This window comes from Typopeltis vanoorti, chromosome 6 (assembly GCF_054136105.1).
Source record: "Typopeltis vanoorti isolate ZY-2024b chromosome 6, IOZ_Tvanoo_1.0, whole genome shotgun sequence".
NCBI lineage: Eukaryota > Metazoa > Arthropoda > Arachnida > Uropygi > Thelyphonidae > Typopeltis > Typopeltis vanoorti.
The window spans coordinates 3114098-3134548 of NC_143554.1; the positions used below are offsets into that span (position 1 = coordinate 3114098).

Below are 20451 nucleotides of genomic sequence, written 5' to 3' on the forward strand. Positions count from 1 at the left end.
TAGTGTCCTGTAAAAACGCGACGATGGAATAATCTTAAATCTCGTTAGCTTGATCATTAAAGACCCACGCCAGGCAAAGATTAACATCACGGAACATACAATCACATAAAGTATGCAGAATATTCGGTCTTACAGCTTGCAATTTAATTCTTAGTGGATTTGTGCTTCTGTATTTTCTTAACGCATGATACATCTGCTGCAGTAATTTTCTCTTATATCAGAAACGACGAAAATCATTTGATATCGCGATGGAAGGCGAATGTTCTCTAATAAATGGATGCATGAAATATACTGTGGAATCTCCGTAAATATCACTGTAGAAAATCGAAGCAGTTCATCGAAATATTTCCACGGTATACGAAAAAGATTTTTTTTTTTTTTTTTTTTGCTCAATTACTGTGTTCGAAACAGTAATGCAAAAAAAAAAAAAAAAAAAAATTACCAAGGTGACTGGTTCTACTCATATTTCGCCAGCTTTGTTGGTAACGTAGACAGCACACCTCTGGTAGCCAGCAACCAGGCTGCGAATCTCAGCGTGGGCGTGGAAGTTTTTTAAATATCTTGATGGTGTGGCAGATGAGACGAGTGGCTTGAAAGGGTTCCAGGTTTAGTCTCTAGAGCAGGATATTCAGATTATCTATAATTCTTAGTCTGCAGGCGATACTAATGTACTTAGCTTAAGATACTGCTTTTTCGCAGATCACGTAACGATCCCCCTTTATTAATCAGTTCAAATTAATGTCGAGTTCTTCAAAACTACAAAATTATTCCACGGCTTTAAAAGTTTTTGGACTTGAGTATTAAAAAATTGAATCTTTCTGCAATACGACGTTCATACACTTAAAAATATTTTATGCTTATTCCTCCGAAAATATTTACAAATTTAATTTAAAACGAAAAATCTCATTTGCAATGGGGTTTTCTTGACCTAATTAATTAGACGAATGTTATGCTGATCACAATTCCATCATACAAATACGTGTTAATTTCTCGCTAGTAAGCTCTCGAAGACACGAAGCGAGAGATCCAGGTTATCCACTGTCAACTTTTTAAAAACGTTACTTCCAACCAAGCAATTAAAAAAAAAAAAAAAAAGTTTTGAAGAATCAATAAGCACATTTCGATGTTAAACAATTCATCTTATAATTAGCGATCTTCGCTCCCGCATCTGTTCAGAGAAATCCCACACTAATAAAGGAAAGGGCGAAATTGCGACCATACCCTTACACGAGGGAAAAAACATTAAAGGAAAGAACATTCGCGTGTTCGTTGAGAGAAAGAAGAGACACCTATTGGGTTATGCCGGCTGTATTCCTTTTTCCAGATGCTTGCGATTAAGTACGCGAGTTTTGAAAACATGGAATGCTCCGATTTATTCTGAAGCACTTCGGAACATCCCAAGGATCATAATCCGCAAAAAAAAAGAAAAAAAAAAAAGCACAGAATTACTTTCCATACACGCACAATTTTCCAAGCTGCAGACGACAGCGTTCACTTTAGGTTTCAGGAGAATTGGCAGTCACATTGGACGCACTTACAGTATTTTGTTTACTACGACTGCTTCCTAACTGAGTCTGTACATATGATCGCTGTTTGTTCACAGAATAAACATTTTATTCGCTCAGCAACAAATAAAATGCATCCAATTATTTGTTGGGTAAATACGCTGAATAATTAACGATCTATCGCTGTAGAAATTAATTTAGCAACCTTTCTGAGTGTTCACTGTGAACACACACACACGAAAAGGTTGCATAGTCCATCGGTAACGTAGCTTGCAGTAATACAGCATACGGATAACGGGGGCAGTGGCCGAGCACTCGAGATTTAATCTGGGGGGGGGGGGGGAGATCGAGTTGAGTATACACACTACTGTATACGAGCTATGACTGAGCATCTGCAGCGATCGCTAATACATGATATCCGTGATCTCCTGTGGCCCGACTCGGGCAAACGAAGTAGCTCCCCAGCACTACTTCGTTCGCCTTGCGTTCAGAGCGCCCAGGATTCTCGAGCGCTATAGGGTATTCCCACCTTATGTGACCGCTAATTCATAAGGTGCATATAACGAACATAGAAATAGAAGACACGACCCAACATAAATAAATAAATTTTAAAAAAAATAATTTTAATTAGGAAAAGATTTTTGGAAATTTTTCTGGTGTTTTTTTCCCCCTTTTTCTTTTGGGGGTGCCAAGGCCCCTTGGCCTCCTCCCTGGGTGCGCCAATGGGAGGGGGAAACGGATAATTATTTAAAAAAAAAAAAAAACCTCACTATACCGACTTTTCAGTACGCTAAAAATGTGTTGTGTCTTCCTTTTTCTCGCGCTAGTGTTTTGACTCAGCGAAACAAAGAAACAAATCAGGTCAGTTATATTTGAGGGAATGACTAATCCCGCTCTATTCTCGGAGACTAAAACAAAAGCAGGTGACACGATTTTAAAATTCCTTCCATATCTTGATGAATTAGCACAGGACACGTCCGGAATCACTACAAATACCTTTCCATATGCTTCTTTGTGTCTTCGATTTCCGATGGCAATCCGCCGTCACATCTTCGTTACTGTAAAATTAAGCTCCATTCAGAGAGGCTTAAGTGGACCACATGGTTATTTACCACTATTTCAGAGAATAAAAGTTACAATTAACCTGGTACTCATTCACTGAATGTCGAGTTCCGATATCGTAAAGGGAAAAAAAAGTAATTCAAAAATTCCATGTAATCTTTAACAATTTACTTCCTCTGGAATAAAAGCACACACTTTTGGCGCAAAACAGATGCGGCACACATTACACGAACAAGTGGGTGTTGCATCTGCTTTAATGCCTAACCACAAACTATTTTTGGTATTTTATTTTAACCGCAAAAGTCTAAACAAATCAAGACGAAAGGTTATAAACCCATGGGCGGACTAAGGATTGTTTTTTATATTTTATGTATTTTTTATATGACTGGAACGTCTACTCTAGAAAGAAAAAATTCAACCAAGGGCGGTCTGGCGCTATGGAGACACGCGGCATTTCCACATTTTCACATGCAAATTTCTCCACAGAGACGCCCTTCGTTAGTTTTTGTAATGACAGACTGGTAAATCATTAATTATGGAAGTATCCAGTTTTCTTTCTCCCTTATGTGCTTTACCATCGGTAGGTTTTCACCGCAGTATATTACTAATACGGTATTCAAGTGGCATTTAAAAAGAAAATTCAGACTTCGCTATGAATGAAAGAGCATCTGGAAAACTCCAAGTAAGCAAAATGTAAGGTGAAGTTACTGGGCATCACAGAGGCAATAAAATCCATCTCTATAATTAAGATGAAAAGCCAAACGGCTATTTTTTTTTTTTTTTTTCTGGCGAGGTTGATAAGTTAAGGGGATAAAAATCCCTTATTGTTTTTCAGCCAGTAAGCGAAACTAAGATCGAAAACTACGATCTGTAACGTTTCATGCCGACGAACTGTCGGCGTATCCAAGCGTAAGTGACCACTTGGTAGTGCCACACCACGGCAACTCGTTGCAAAGGTGGAGCAAGCTCCCTCACTGATCAACGTTACAGATCGTAGTTTTCGATCTTAGTTTCGCTTACTGGCTGAAAAACAATAAGGGATTTTTATCCCCTTAACTTAAAATCCATCTCTGTTTAAGACAATTTTATGTACAGATGTCCAACATGGCGAATAAACGGGTGCTCTCAGTATTGTTTTACAGGATAATTACAAGGAGGTAAAGATAAACAAGCAGAAATCGAACAATTCAGAGTTAAAATTTGATAACCTAAATTGAAGCATACCAAAATATTGAGGGGGGGTCTTTTATTTAATGCATTTTATCCGCGTACGAGAAGTCGACTTAGTTAAGGATGTGCATGCGATTGAGGCAGAGGAGGGTCTCCAAAATAACACTGAAAGTGGTTTCTAGTTTTTTGGCCAAATGCATACGCAGAAAAAAAAAATACCTTTTGGCTGATGATTACTTTCTTTAACTTCCAAATGTTATCCTGTTTAGAGAAAGACAGTCTTCTTTCTATGAACTCATCACCCACCTGCAAAAAATAAAAAAGGCAAAAAGGAAGATTGAAACGTTTGATAATGTCATAAGTATCATGAGAACAAATGAAAATGCAAACCCTAAAAATATTACAACTCTTTATTTTTAGACATTTGTTGTTGATATTCGGATACAGTCATTTATTTAATAAAATTCCATAATCACAAATCACATTAAACAAGCAGCGAATAAGCGCTAAGCTCCAGTATAAATCTTATATGCAGAATAACAATTGGAAAAGATCGTATGTTACTTTTGTACGATAATAAAATGAAAATACGTTGCAAAGTTATTAAAATAGCGATGACGAAATTCCATTGACTTCTTCTTCTCATTTTATAAATTACAGTTCAACATTGATACCGATGGTGAAAGTCAATTCAAGTAATGATATGAAACAGATTCGGTGTACATTTGATTCTTTCTAGAGAAGGATCAAATTCTTCTGTGAAGGCGCAAGTAAAAAAAAAAATTCAACCCCCCCATCCAAATGATAACAAGAGAGAAATCGGGAACGGTCATTCTTTCCATTTCAAGAAGAGTCAAAAATGGAAGATATTAAAACAGTATATCTCAGAAAAGTGTCTACTACTACTTATTTTAACGGTATCTCCATGGAGTCAAAAGACTCATCGCGGGAGACCCGAAATTGGCACACTAACCATTATTTACGCATACCTGTCATACCTCTCCTTAAATTCATTCACAGTTGAAGCATTCACAACCACCTCTGGCAAAGCATTCCACCCATTCACAACCCTCCAAGTAAAAAATCTCCTAACACCCTTGTTAACCACACTCTTACACAATCTCCAGGGATGATCCCTCGTTCTCTCACATCCTGCACTGGTCTTAAAAATATCATCAGTATCAATCCTGTAAAATCCCTTTAACAATTTAAATACTATCATATCTCCTCTCCTACGTCTATCAGCTAGTTTTTGGAGCCCACAGATCAATCTATCCTCATAGGGAACATGCCTGCAACAATCTTTGTAACCCGCCTCTGAATCCTCTCCACCACTTCCGCATCACCAAGAAATCCTGGCGACCAGATCTGTGCACAACAGTCTAAATGCGGCATTATTGATGCCTTATAGAGTGGAACAATAACTTCCCTATCTCTGCTTGTTACTGTGTTCCTCAACAACCACGTAATTTGATGCGATGTTTTGGCAATCTTTGCAATGTGCCCTTTAAACTTAAGTTCTCTGTCCACAGTAACTCCCAAGTCTCTTGTCTCATCAACTTCCTGCAGTTCAGTTCCGTTACTATAGTAAACAGCATGCGATGTCATCCTCCCGAAGTGCATCACCTTACACTTAGCTACGTTGAACTGACAGCCATTTACCTTAGTCCATACCGTCAGCTTATTTAAGTCATCTTGTAAGATATTTACATCATTTGAATTGATTATCGCTCTTCCCAATTTTGCATCACCAGCAAACAAGTGGATATTTCCATTCAAGATATTTCCAATATCATTGATGTACAAATTAAACAATAGAGGACCAAGAACTGAGCCCTGAGGTACACCACTAGTCACTTGCCTTTTCCTGGACTCAGCTCCTCCGTAAACCACTCTTTGATATCTGTCCACCAGCCATCCTTTAATCCAAATCACCATCTTCGGATCCATACCCATTTGCTCTAATTTATGTAACAGAGTTCCATGTGGAATCCTGTCAAAAGCCTTTGCAAAGTCAAGCAGTATCACTGAGTAAGGATTTCCTTTATCCAACTCTTATCCAACTGTTACTTTATTATAGAAAGTAAGCAAATTACTCAGGCAAGACCTACCCTTCACAAAACCATGTTGCCCCTTATAAAGTATCATATTGCTGTCCACCCAGTCCTGAATTCTAATTTTAACCAATTTCTCCAAAATCTTAACCACCACTCCAGATATATTGATTGGTCTATAATTTGCAACCTCAGTCTTAGAGCCTCCCTTGTGCAATGGAACTATTTTCCCCTCTTTCCACTCTATTGGTACTTTACCAGAACTGAGGCTTAAATTAAACATCCTGGTTAGAGGAGTTGCTAATTCTCTTGCACATTCTCGTAACACATGGGCCGATATGCCATCTGACCCAATGGCAGTGTTAGCATTAAGGCTCTTTAATATATTAAGCACCTCAATTTCATCTATCTCTATACTCTCAGCAGTCGATGGCACATTTGACAATGCGCTATCACTACGAAGATGGTATACTTTTGCGAAATTATCACTAAGCAACTCAACTATTTGATTAGCTTCAGTAATTTCCCTACCATCAACACTTTTTAAAGTAATCTTTCCATGGATATTCTTCCTTTTACTAGCCACATAGCGAAAGAACTCTTTAGGGTTTCTTTTGGATTTATCAGCTAGCTTCCTCTCATAATTAGCTTTGGCTTTCCTTACCATACAGGTTACTCTCTTTGCCTATATTGCTCATTGGAACGCTCATCACCTTAATACTAATACTTAACAGTTTAGTCATTTTATAGCCTTTAGGTCTCGCTATACAAGAAAATCAGTTTACTATAGGTGCGAAACATTTGGTAATACATATGTATTACAAAACTAATATATTGATATTTGTAATAAAAGCATGCATTACGTGGTTTATCAAAATAAAAGAATGATGAAATTATTTAAAAGTAATTGTTTATAATATTTCAAAAACTAGCGAAAGCTTCAATAAATTTTGCATTTTTCATTATGTTGAAGGACCACTCAATTAAAAAAAAAGTTGCATTTCTGGCTCTTGAATACAAAATCGAATAAATCAAAAATAAATCAAAATCAAATAATGTAATTTTTTTCATGTAGTACTATCATATCCTGTACACCCCTTGAGGGTACATGGCAGGAATTTGATGATGATGAATACAAAAATAGGGGCTTCTGTTGGTTTTTGATACACTTATATTTCATCTGTCAAACAGAACTCGACTATTAAGAATACACGCGCACGCAATACACACACAGTAAGGACTCTTCTTACACTTTCAGCCTTCGGCCGCTGTGCAGAGAATCATATTTTCATTTCAAGGATTGTAGAGCGTTATGATTTATAAGAAAAAAATCATTTATTCAGTTAAACATCCTTTAAAAACTCGGATTGCATTAATGACGTTCAACAGAATGATTTCCCAAATGTTCCAACGCACGGTCTTCAATTAATTACTCTTAATATATACAGTACTTCGGGATTTCATGGCATTCATTATTCGCTAAAGGCTCACTGCCGTCACCGGAGAATGACTTTCTCCGGTGACGGCAAGGTATCGATTCCTAGCTGAGCATATTTGATAAAGAACTCCCAAAACGACTACAAACAATGATTCCATCGAAAATTGTTTTCAGGTGACGTGCTCTCCCCCTCGCTGACACTATTGTCGAGGATTGTAGCTAATACTAGCCAGCGATGTGCACGTTCCGAATTTCAAATGTTCTGAGACCACTTCAAAAATTTGGCCGAGTTTTTCTGATCGGTGCACATCAAAAGCTACCAAGGGAAAGTGGTAAGATAAAATTGCTGATTTCACCACTTCCTGATCTTATCGTCACACGACTGGTCAGTTACTCGCTCAATGAGCAGCGCGCGCACACACCCTGAAAAATGCAAATTTCTCCACTGAACCGTGGAAACTAAAATAAATGCGCATATGTGCTATTTCGTTATCAAGCAAACGCACGGACATTTTTTTTTTTATTATTTATTATTATTTTTTTTTATATAAATTTGTCCAATCATTTATTTCTCATTTTAATTTGCAACGCCAAATTGTCCAAATGAAACCGAACTTGAAATGGCCATAAAATTTCGTTAAATTTCATCCGGTCTGAACGCCGTTCTCACAACATAGAATTCTGTCCCTGAAGATGGCTCTGTTTTTAAAAAAAAAAAAATTAAAAAGTCAACACATTTCCGTAAGGATTTCAAATATCTAACTTCAGTAAAATCATTCAGCCAGAGTTCGCACATGTTGCACACGCCATCTGACAGGTGTAAAAAAGTAACCGATGAAAAAGAAGTTCGACTTAAAATAGGATACTTTTGACATTTTTATCAGTGTGTGCATTGCAAATGATATTTCAGAAGCGAATTTACATGCAGTAAAAATCAATGTCAGCCGCTTCTAAATTACAGCTACCTTTTTTCTCCTTAAAATCGGATGGATGTGCGACAAGCATCGAGTTGGGTCATTTTAAACTTTCCTTTACAGTTTCTTATCCATTTTGGTTAAATTGTGTCGACTTAATGAATTGAAAGATGCTATCTATATATGTTGCTGCGAAAAACAACCCCCCCCCCCTCTTTATTTTAGTCCGTTTGAGCAGAAAGCTTCAAGGGAACGCAATGTAAGGATCAAATCAATTACATTTGGTCGAAATCCGTTGAGTGATTCGATCTGTACCTGTATTCTCGAAGGAGAAGAAAAATTAAGTGTTTTTTTTTTTTTGATATTTTAAAATCAAATTTGGAATTAACACTTCCCCAAGATAACCTCTTGGATGCTAGCTGTCGATTACAAATAGCGAGTCTTAAGAGTCCCCACTGTGCTTATGATATTTAGCAACATTTAGAAAAGGAGGATGGCCACAGGTGCTGTTTAATGTCAGCGGCAGTAACTGAACGAATGGCGAATAAATTCACTGATTTCAAGAAAATCGTACTTCGACTTTATAAATATTGCAATTTATTTGTTGGCATTATAAAAAAAACTCAAGTATAGTTCGCCCACCGATTAGAGGTCCCTCGACACTTCTGCGCATGTCAAAAAAAGGAGAATCCATTCCGATAATAGGGTAATCAATGTCTTCTGGGATGTGTTTGTTTATTATTACAGGTCGAAAAATTTAGCTTTTCTTTTACGAACATTGTAGTGTTTAAAGTGTAACTATTTTGCTTGTATAACAGTTGGGAAAATGTACGTAGAGTATTAACAAAATTAAACAAAGGTATAGCATAAAACAAAAATTTAACTAAGTTTATTTCTAAGAAAGTTTTCTGTAAAATAAAAATAATTATACAGAAAAACAGAAAATTTTTCTAATGAACTTAGATATTCTAAACTTACAGTTGAGAGAACTGAGACACTTTAATGTCCTAAACCGATTAATTATTTATGACTTATTGTGACTCTTTTAACAAACGCATGCAAAAAAAGGTTGGAAAAAAATACCATTATCAAATCCTTTTAATCTTCACAGTCATTTGAATCGGTGTCCGAATCGCCATCACTTTCACTTAAACTGATCACCAAAGGTTCGCATAATTCTTCGATAATTCCGTTCTCTGTCCCAATACATATTTTCCAATGAGGTGACATGAAAGCAATATTTTCGCCAGTTTTGAACTGTAATACTTTCAATCGCCTGTTCTGAAAGCTTAAAAAGTTTCGACATGTCAATATTCCCAATTACGTTGCATTGGCGAATGAAACTTTTCACTTCTGCCCAAACAAACTCAATAGCATTAATATCGCAATGATATGGTGGTAGCCTCAAAGCTAGAAATCCATGCTCTTTGAGCATCGTGTCGAATTTAAATAGTTTAGTTGTGGGCGAGTTTCTTTTGACCAAATTAAGCAATTCAATTTTTCGCATATCTGGGGAATGAGAAATGTTATTTGCAGAGAGCCAATCCATAAGAACTTGCTTCTTATTAGACCAATTGTTTAATTGAATAGAGTGATATGAAGCGTTATCAATTATAACAACAGCATTTTTAGGAAGGTATGGAATCAGTTTTTTTTCTGCCCACTTTTCGAAGATCGTAGAATTCATTTGCCTATGGTAATTAACTTTGTATAGTAAGTTTGAATCTGGTAAAAAAACAATTTCTCCACCCGTACACAAAATTATTATGAGCCGCGAGGCATTTCCGGTTTGTAGCACTCCACATTCTTCTTTAGACTGCCAACATTTTCCATAAGTTAAATTACTATCAATCCAAGTTTCATCTAGATACACAATTGGTTTTTTCTTCTCCCTGAAACGTCTTATTGCTCTCAAATACTGCGTTCTAGATAAAACAATGTCACTTCTCTCAATGATCAGTTTCCTTTTATTCTGGGACTTTTTAAAACAAAATCCGATTTCATGAAGTATTTTCCTTAAAGTTTCTCTTTTCCAAGGAAAATTAATTTTTTCTTTAAGCACAGGAATCAATTTCGGAACAGTTGGCACTCTTTTCTCGACCACGTAAAATTCGTGAATAGTTCTTCGTATAACATCTACATCAAAATCATTCAAAGCTACGGTTTTGATGGTTTTCTTTCTCTGGCGCTTTTTTTTTTTTTTTTTAAGAAATTTAAATTTTGGCTTACCTTCGCCTTTTGATTCCCTACGAATTCTTCTAACAGTCGACCCCGATACGCCCGCAATTGCACGTGCACGTTTTATGACCTTGAGAAAGGGGAACAAGGAGACGATTCTTTTTCGCAGAATGTCAGCACATTATTCAATATTCTTTTGCAAGAGCTATTGAAACGTTTAACAACAGAACTTGTTGACTGTACTGGATCCATCATACAAATTAATAATAAAAAAATAATGCAAAAAAGCGACAACAAAAATCAAGCTAGTACTAGCTTGATTTTTGTTGTCGACAGACAAGAAAGCACGTGATTTCGCATGTTGGCAACCAAATTCGTACATCATTTATTTCTCCCCTTCAGCATGAATCGACTATTCTTGGCAAAATGCTAAGGAGAGATCTACAAACGGCTGGCGAACTATAACTGATTAAAATAGAGATTGGGATTAATGTAATATGTGCTGTTCCCAGTGGTGAGCTATGGAAATTTTAACAAAGGGTTCGCATCGACGAGAAAAAAAAAAAAAAAAAAAAAAAAAATCCTTATTTCACACAAAACTTTTATTAATACAGCTTGTGTACAAATTCCGATCAAAAAGTATGAGAGGACAATCAACCTCTAAAGGCTATCATTTTTAAACCAAATATTTCATTATCTAAACATGAAATATTTGCACACAATCAACTGTGTTCATTTATCTTACATAAGAAAAACATTTTTTAACTATCAAAATATAATAAGAATGGAATATAATCTTTTATAAAACATTTGATTGGCTACTGGTTTTACGATTGGCTACCAGAAGGGAGAAGGGTAAAGATAGCGCATGCGCTTATTTTATTTCCAAACTTGGGCGCATTCGTTATCTATTCCCTTCTGCCATACGGCCGGGGGGGGGGGGGTAGCTATCATACTAGGGAGAGAGTTGAAACAATAATTCCAAATAATCTATACACTGCCGAATAGACTAATTTTTGTTAGATTACCGTATGAGTTTGTCGTTTAATATGTGTCGAAAAAAAAAAAAAATTTCAATAAAAAAGTAAACAATTAGAACAAGGGGCTTGCAAATTTAAGAAAAATTTAACAAAGGGCTCGCGCGAGCCCTGATAGCTAACCACTGGCTGTTCCATGTTAAGCTTCCCATCATGGCATAATAGTATTTTTTTTTTTTTTTTTTGAAGTTCTGCATAAAGAAAACGCTGAAAAGATCATCCAGAATGGAATTATCATTATTCCTAATGAAGAATCACCACCGTGACTCCTGATGGATCATAAAGAGGCATCGACTATTATATATACAGGAATCACAGCGATCCCAATTCATACTGCATAATTCCTGTTGAATATCATCCTTCCACAGCATATATTCTATAAAATAGGACACAGCCTTCAAAGGGAAACATTAATTCCAATTTAAAAATAATTAAATAAAAAAAAAATGGCACTTTAGCATTGTATATTCCAATCCGTGTTTATTCCACGAAAAAAAAAAAAATTATTCCCATCCGACTCCTCTCTTCAAACACCTCTTCGGCTCGCATCTTTCAACCAAAAAGCTGTAAAACTGTGAAAATACACGTTGTTTTTATAACTACAAAGAAACAAAAATATAGGCCCATTAAGGTCCGCGTGGTTAGCTGAGTGGCTTTGCGCTTCGCAACCATATGCCTGGGGAAGGAGTGTCCTAGGTTCGATTCTCGTCGACGACGTGGGGAGCTTAAGGATCTTCCTCAGCCATAGCCAAGTTAGCCAGTCTTGAGCGCGGATAGCAGGGTTTTTTCAGCCCAGAGTTTATCTTTTCATCCCGCAAGCAGGCAAACCGTACCCGTGAACGCACAGGCTACAGTCATAAAAATAAAAAATGGCAAGGAAGGCAACGGGAAACCACCTTACGTCACTATCTCCCTAGTAATCAGCTGCAACCCCCTCAAAGAGAGGAAGCCTCAGGATCAGATAAGCCCATAATGATCATTTGGTGTAATAAGTGAAAAATATTTTAAAAAGTAGAAAGATGACTATAAAAAGAAATCAATGACTGCCTCTTTTTTCCCCATACAGCACACACTTAACAATTTATAGACAGTGCAGAAAGTTTTCGCAACAACTAGACCGGTGTTTCTTAACCAGGGGTGCGAGAAAGCATTTCTAGGGGTGCCAGCTGGAAAACATTCCAGCATATATTGACTAATTATTTCATCATCATGAGTATCAAGGATTTAGGCCTAGCATGGCCTGTTCCGGTCTTAGAAGTCATCGTTGAATCGTTTAAGAGGACGTCCTGGTTTTCTTTTTCCTAATGGCTTGTACTTGAAGGCTTGTTTTGGTAATCTTTCTGTTTTCATTCTTTGAACGTGTTCCATCCATTTATGTTTATATTTTTTAATTTTTTCTATTACTGGTTCTTGGTTTAATTCTTTCATAATATCTTCGTTTCTTTTGTGATCAAATAGGGTATACATTGCAGTTTTCCTCATGAACTTCATTTCTGCTGTTGTTAATCTTTGTTTGTCTTTTTTGTTTTATTGTCCAGATTTCGCTTCCATACACTAAGACCGATAGGGCTAATGTATTGTATACTTTTAGCCTGGTTTGTTTTTGAACTAGGTTTGGTTTAAATATAGAGTTAATTACACCGGTGATTTTTAAATATTTTGCAATTTTTTCACGAGAGGAAAAAAGTTATGCAAACTAAATTATATTTACGATACATAATCTTTCAACCCATGCAGAATTATTCAATTTCACCAAGAACCATTAAATATAAGTTATACATATTTTTATTTGTTACATTAAGAAATTAAAAAGCACTATATTCAAAAAATATCCCCGAATGTACTGCCGCTCACAAAGGCTCACGCATGCGCCCAAGCCGAACGCACGGATACTTGCTGCGCATACACTCGCCATTGTCATGAGAAACGTCATTTCATTGTGTACAAACGTCAACAAAGTAGATCAAGTGACAAATGAACGCTATTTTTTGTTTTACCGGCAGTAATCAGTAAATAAAGAACAATTGATTAAATGTTTTCTTTCAAATTTTGAAAAGTTTAGTAAGAACTAAAATTAATTTTTTGTTTACACGTTATTTTATAATTTTCTTAAGGAACCATGGGCAAATTGCGTAGTTAAATACAGTAATATGTAAATATTAATTTATTATTTGTAGTAATCCTTGCCATGTCAAAAAGACGCCAATGCAAAGATGATTATGCTGCTTACGGATTTACTTGTGCAACAGAGAAAACCACAATGCATTTTATGCTGCAAAATATTTTGCAACTCCAATCTTAAACCGTCAAAGTTGTTAGAACATTTCAACAATCAGCATGGTGGTAAAGCATACACTTAACATGAAGTCTAAGAAGGCATTCGATAGCAGCGGTACCATTACAAAATTTGACTCTGCGATAGTTCAGAAGCCTTTGCTAGAAGCTTATCAGGTGGCATATCTGTGCGTAAAGGGGAAAAAAAAAAAAAAAAAAAAAAAATCCGTCATACAATAGCTGAAGAATCGGTGAAACCATGTGCACTGGAAATTGCGAAAATTGTATTAGGTTCTGAAGCACATAAGAAAATTCAGCAGATTCCATTATCAAAATGTGATCCGATCACGCATTCAAGACATCAGTCAGGATATTTTACTGCAAGTAGTACAAGATATTAAAACCAGTCCTCTGAAAATGTGTATTCAATTGGGCGAGTCAGTTGACTCACCCAATTGACGTTGTTAATTGCGGTGAATGAGTTATTAGTATTTGTGCGATACATAAAAGGAAAAAGGGAATTTTGGAAGAATTTTTATTTTGTAATCAACTGGAACTGATGTTTTTAATCACATTAAAAACTTTCTTGAAACATCAAATACTAACGGATGTGATTACAATATGTACTGATGGTGAACCCGCGATGTTAGGCAATAATTCCGGTTGTTTTGCCTATATCAAAAAAGAAGTACCGCAGGTCACAATAACGCATTGCATGTTGCACCGCCATGCACTTGCATCAAAAACTTGGCCAGAGAACTTTAAAAAATAATATTTAGCTACAGCGGTAAACAGAGTAAATTATATTCGAGGACGGGCGCTTAATCATCGTATCTTTCGTGCTTTTTGCGAAGAAATCGGTGCTTCTTTATCACACTGACATAAGATGGCTCTCCAAGGGACGTATGCCTAGCAGGGTTTTTGAAATGCGCGAGGAGATTATTCACTTTCTTACTAACCAGAATTGTAATTTAGTTCGAGACTTTGAAAGAAGAGTCAGTAATTCGATTGGCCTGCTTATCAAATATTTTCGCTCACCTAAATGAATTAAATATATCAATGCAAGGATATGGTAAGAACATAATAACATCTAGTGAAAAATTATTGCTTTTATGAAAAACTAAAAATCTGGATACGTCGAGTTGAAAATGGTAATTTTGCAAACTTTCCCTTGTTTGATGAAATTGTTCTGGAAAATGAAAAAAAAAATCACAATTTTATCTAAAATTGTAATAATTTGCAACAATTGATCGATTCTTCTCATGGATATTTTTACACGGGAGATATTGGCAAAGAGCAGAGGTGGATACTGGATCCATTTCTTTTTGATCTTAATTCTATAAGCGACGGTAATTTAATAAAAGACGATCTTATTGAAATGGAATTTGAAAAATTGGATTTAGAACAATTCTGGTGTGCTCAGAACCATTTTCCCAACTGGCGAAGGCCGCATTACACACACTTCTACCATTTGCTACCACCTATCTTCGCGAAATGGGATTTTCATCACATTTGCACATAAAAAAACAAAAAACCCGAAATCGCTTAAATGCAAGTGATGATATGCGCGTAGCCCTTTCGAAAAAGGAACCTCGATTTCAAAATATCATTACGAAAAAGTAACAACAAATTAGTCACTAAAAATTGATATGTTATTTTGATTTTATGTTGATACATATGTATTTTTCAATAAACTGTTTTGCAATAAATTTTATTTTCAAACAAATAAAAAACACGTTTTTCATGGCGGTGCGAGAATGTAAATTGAAGTTCACTGGGGTGCGGGCCAGTAAAAAGGTTATGAACCACTGAACGAGACTAATGCTGCGATTTTTAGGAAAATAATAAGGTTACTCCAGGACAATAGCAAGCGATTTTGGCTATTTTCAAAATGTTAACTCGGAAACGTAATTTCCTTGCAGAAAATCGACTGTCGTTTGTTTTCATTGTCCGTGTTTACTTGCTAGTAGTAATCTAAATGGAGATTTCGCCTCCTCAATTTGCTTAAATCGACAACTTAACGTAATTATGATAGCTAGTAGTTGAGGACGAAGTACGAATGGTCAGGATTTTATCATGAAGTCGAAGGAACTCAACTAGTGACCAACTGAAGATTTCTGCTGTAACAGCATTTGGGACTTCTTCCCAGAAACCATCCTCTCATATTAACCTTCTCCAAAAAAAATCTCTTCCCAACATAATATACAAAGTCTTTTGCGGGGATGTCCAAAGCGTCATTTGGACAGTACATTTGCAGAGCACTATCTTAATTATCCAATTCTTGCATTTATTATTTTAAAAAAAAAAGAATTACGACGTTTACTGCCTAGAGCCTATTTATCTAAAAGGAATTTGGATCAGATGAGGAGTCTATAAAAATTCTGAAAATAAAATTTAAAAATGTCTGCAAAGAGTACCAATAAATCTCGATCTTCCAAATCTGAAAAAAAAAAGTGTGTGTGTGGGGGGGGGGGGAATCCTCTCCTTTATGAGGTTCGACGACCGACTACATTACTATTAATGCATGGTAACTTCTGGACTCGACATTGGAAATGCTATAGATATCAAAAACGAATAATTTATTCAAAATTAAAATACTCTAAAAAGGTAGTTAACTGTGCTAATTACCTCTATATATTCTTGACAGAAATGTTTAAGAGTTTCCAGACGCAAAGTGAGGTATGTTGTCATCAAAGTATTGCATTTGATATTGGTCAAATCTTTGGTCTCGAATTCCAGGCAGCTGCGAATGTGCGCAAGTAAGCACCGAGTTCCGTTATAGCACACCTCCTGAAAGATCGCACTGTAATCTCCTACTTTCTCTCCATGATTCAGAAAGGCTTCTAGGGAGTCGTTCCAGATTAGCTTGTTCAAATCTTCAAATCCTGGAATAAAATTTTAAACTGCAATAACTAGAGCGATTGAAAGACCACCATTCTGAAAGTAAGCTTCAAATCGAGCTCGTAGTAGTAAACATTTCTTAACTTTCTATCAAATATCTAAACGAAGAATGCAGAATATACGAAGGATCTAACAGATCTTTTAAACGAAAAAAGGGCGGATGGATTCTACTGTAAAATAATACTACCAACGAACTTCGGTGTAAGAATGGTCTGAAATTAATAATTATGGTGCAGTTACATCCCTTCTTCAGTTCGTTCAATATGTAAAACAGGACGTTAAATGGTGTTATGTAATGACTTGATGAGCAGGAATGGGTTTTAACCGGATAAGGAGATTTAGAACTTCGCGCTTCCTGGGAAAGTTCAGTACGCTATGCGAATTTGTAGGATGCTCTACAAATAAACTTCCTTCTCCATACAAGACACATGATGTATCTCTCTCTCTCTCTGAAAAAGATGTACTATTTATTCTCTAAAATGAGCTCAAAAAGGTGGAAAGTCATTACAACAACCCACGCCGATCATTTGTTAGCTTCTGATAAGCAGAATGGACAGTGGTGGGCGAGTAGAATTTACTGCCTGAGTGTGGCGGGTGCAAGAGAAAAAAAAAGAGGGTTTAAGGCCCAGTTCAATTATCTTTTTCCGTAAGAGTGTGGACTCCTGTAAGGAATGTTTTCGCTATGGTGATCTGATATTAATAATTTTAGAGAAATCCATCAGCCTTTAAGAGAGACTTTTTCAGCCTCCATTCTTCACTCAGCTAAAATGTCATATAATATTATAAACCCCTCATAATTACGTAACAAATATGGAATACTATCGTGCACTAGCATAAAAACGCAAAAATGTATTTTAGAATCCAACATAAAATGCAAATTAAAAGCATTAGTAATTATTAAAACAGTAATACACACGAAAGAATAAAATGGAGAAACTTGCCATTTGAAATGAAATGGCTCCGATAAATAAAAGCATAGTTTGGAGTTGATTATATTCTAATATAAATGCTCAAGTAAAAAATTATAATTGCCGATGATTTAAGCCATAGGTGCTGTTATGTCATATATTCAGGGGAAAAAACAGCTACATGTTAAACTTAGGCAGAAAGATATCAATCTTTCATCAGCATCGCTTTGAATTATGCTCGAATGCCTGCGAAATGGCAAAAGAGAAGAGGAGAAAACTACAGTCGGTAGAGAACTCAACTCATTCAAGGAAACATGATTTGATATAATATACTAACAACAACTCACCTCATTTAATGATCTATATTGTGAAAAATAGGAGCTTTCGGAGCTCAGTTGGTTTCGACGATGCCGTCTGGATGGAAATACCTGGGTTCTAATTCCGTATAAAACGCGAAGAATCTTTATCAGGGCTTGAAGGAAATCCTGCACAACTGGCAAACCAGCCAGAAGAATGCATATAATAATCATAGGAAACTGCGGAATAAAGATTAACCACCCTATTCCGTCAGATCTGCTTTCCAAAGCCTGCACGATAAGGTGTGGGGCATGCGCGAAACAGAAGAGTGTTTCCAAAGACTTTTGTTCTACTTTTAACAAACAGCTCAGCTCTTACATTTCATCAGAGCACATTTTGCCGACTTTTTTTCCCAGGAAATTTCGATTCGCTTTCTTCTGTTGCTCGACTGCCTCTGACTTGTGCATGCACCATGGAGTTCTGATATTTTCTCTCTCTTCAGAGAACTTCACCACATGCTTTCCTAGGGATGTGGCGAAGTTTTTTGTATTCACTAAGTGAATGAATCGATGTTTTCTTCAGAGTTTGCTACGGGGTTTTTCCGTGGCAAACTCTGAAGTTTGCCACGGAAACTTCCAACTCTTTCATTTTTTGTTCAATAATATTTGCGTCGACAGTTTACATTTGAAAACCTCTCCAACCTGATACTTTTTTAAAACTTTCTTACAGGCACGCACACTTTTCTTTATGTATTATATAACAGTATAAAGTAACTAAACATAAAATATTTTTAAAATATAGTTAAACGCTCTTCCTCAAATAAATTAATCTTTGATAGGCTCCTCTACAGCTATGCGAAAAATACATGGGAATAAATAAATGAATACAACAAACTGATGCGTACTTACTTATCGAATGAAGGAAGGAGGAGGAATTTCCAGGAAGAGGGACGAAAGGATCCCCAATGGGATTTCCTGTAACAAAATAGACAATAATTATGTAATTTTAATGCTATTGAAATGTTAAACTATAGACTAAAGCAGAAACAAAATTCACATAGGAGTGTGTATAGCTGGAATGGCGTTCAAATCATCACGCCCTTTGTTATAAGGACACTCTGCTCTTGAAATGATCGCTTGCTGCATTATACGGCAAAAACTCAAATCTCTTCGAAATACTGTGATGTTCTTTATGGGGGGAAAAACCATTACAGAACGTATCGATTTAAAAAAAAATCGATTCGACTAACTTGGTGTCATGTTTCATCAACTTTCTACTAAACAAGCTGTTATAATTATTTCGTGGAATTAATTACTACATGAATTTGAAATCCTTGCATCATCATCAACAACAACCATGGGTCCAATACCTGTAGGTGTCTGATACCATCTTGATATGATTCTTCCATTGCATTCTATTTTGTGCAAGATGACTCAGTTTGTGTACAGAGTTTCCGCACCATTTGACGATGTCATCGCCCCATTCCCTGTTTGGTATTCCTCTTTTGTTCTTTCCTTCAATTATTCCAAACAGCAACGTTTTGAGTTTTCTCTCATCATTCATTCTACATATATGGCCAAATAGATGTAGTTTCCTTTTGATTATTTTCTGGATCAGGTTTTCTTTTGGTTGTATTCTTCTGTAAATTTCCTCATTGTTCACTTTCTGTATCCAGCTTATTCTCAAGATCTTTCTATAGCACTTCCTCTCAAATGCCAATATCGTCCTTTCAGATTCTCTCAGGAGTACCCAGGCCTCGCATCCATAGAGCATTGTGCTGAAGATACAGGTTTCTACAATGCGCAGTTTAGTTTGCATCTTTATAGTTCGGCTCTTCCATATTTTGTCCATGGCTTTTAAAATAGTTGTTGCTCTATTCTAATTTTTATCTCTTTTTTGGGGTCCAAGTCATGCGTCATTCAAGATATGTGAAGTGTTCCACATTTTCCAGTTGAAATCTGTCTATCGTAACTCTGTTCAGTAACTCCTGTTGTCCGAATATCATTGTTTTAGTTTTTTCTAAGTTGACATTTAGTCCATATAATTTTCCTTCTGTGTATAGTGTTTGCAATGTCTGTTCCAGCCTTGTTGCATCTTCTTCAATCAGGACAATGTCATCTGCAAAGCAGAAGTAGTTTATTTCCATGCCATTTATTGAAATGCCTCCACCTTCTTCTTTAATCTTATCTAGTGTTGTTCCCAGATGTGTGATGAAGATGATTGGTGATATTGGGTCCCCTTGTCTTGTGCCTTGACTAGTGACAAACCAATCACCAGTCTCACCTGCTATCCTGATTTTTGCTTGTGCTTGGCTGTTTATATCTTTCAGCAGGCGAATCAATTTATTGTCCACACCATAGGATTCCAAGACAGCCCATGTTATATTTTGGTCAATATTATCAAATGCTTTTTGGAAGTTCACGAAACAGCAATATATATCATTTTGTTCTTTCTTCGAGCTTTCTCTGCTATTAGTCTTAGTGCGAGTATTTGTTGCACTGTACTTCGATCTCGTCGAAATCCGGCTTGCTCATCTGGAAGATGTGCCTGCATAAGCCCCTTCAGGCGTTCTGTTGGTATTTCCATCAGCACTTTGCCAAGATGACTCATTAATGCAATAGTTCTGTAATTTGGTGCATTCTAAAGCACTGCCTTTCTTATGAAGAACAACCAAGACCGATTTTTTCCACTCTTCGCGGGTATATCCTGATCT

The 20451-nt window shown here is 36.3% G+C and overlaps 1 protein-coding gene across 1 annotated transcript in view; it reads right to left on the bottom strand.

Annotated features, from left to right (window-relative positions):
• The window catches only part of LOC150105251 (ciliogenesis-associated TTC17-interacting protein-like), a 46253-nt gene that overhangs the window by 16782 nt on the left and 9020 nt on the right, over window positions 1-20451 (bottom strand). The window contains exons 2-4 of the mRNA XM_090393919.1: window positions 18647-18712; window positions 16261-16517; window positions 3957-4043 (exon numbers count right to left, since the gene is read on the bottom strand). Of these exons, the coding sequence (XP_090250045.1) occupies window positions 3957-4043; window positions 16261-16323 (150 nt within the window). The 5' untranslated portion in view covers window positions 16324-16517; window positions 18647-18712. The remainder of the gene's footprint in view (window positions 1-3956; window positions 4044-16260; window positions 16518-18646; window positions 18713-20451) is intronic.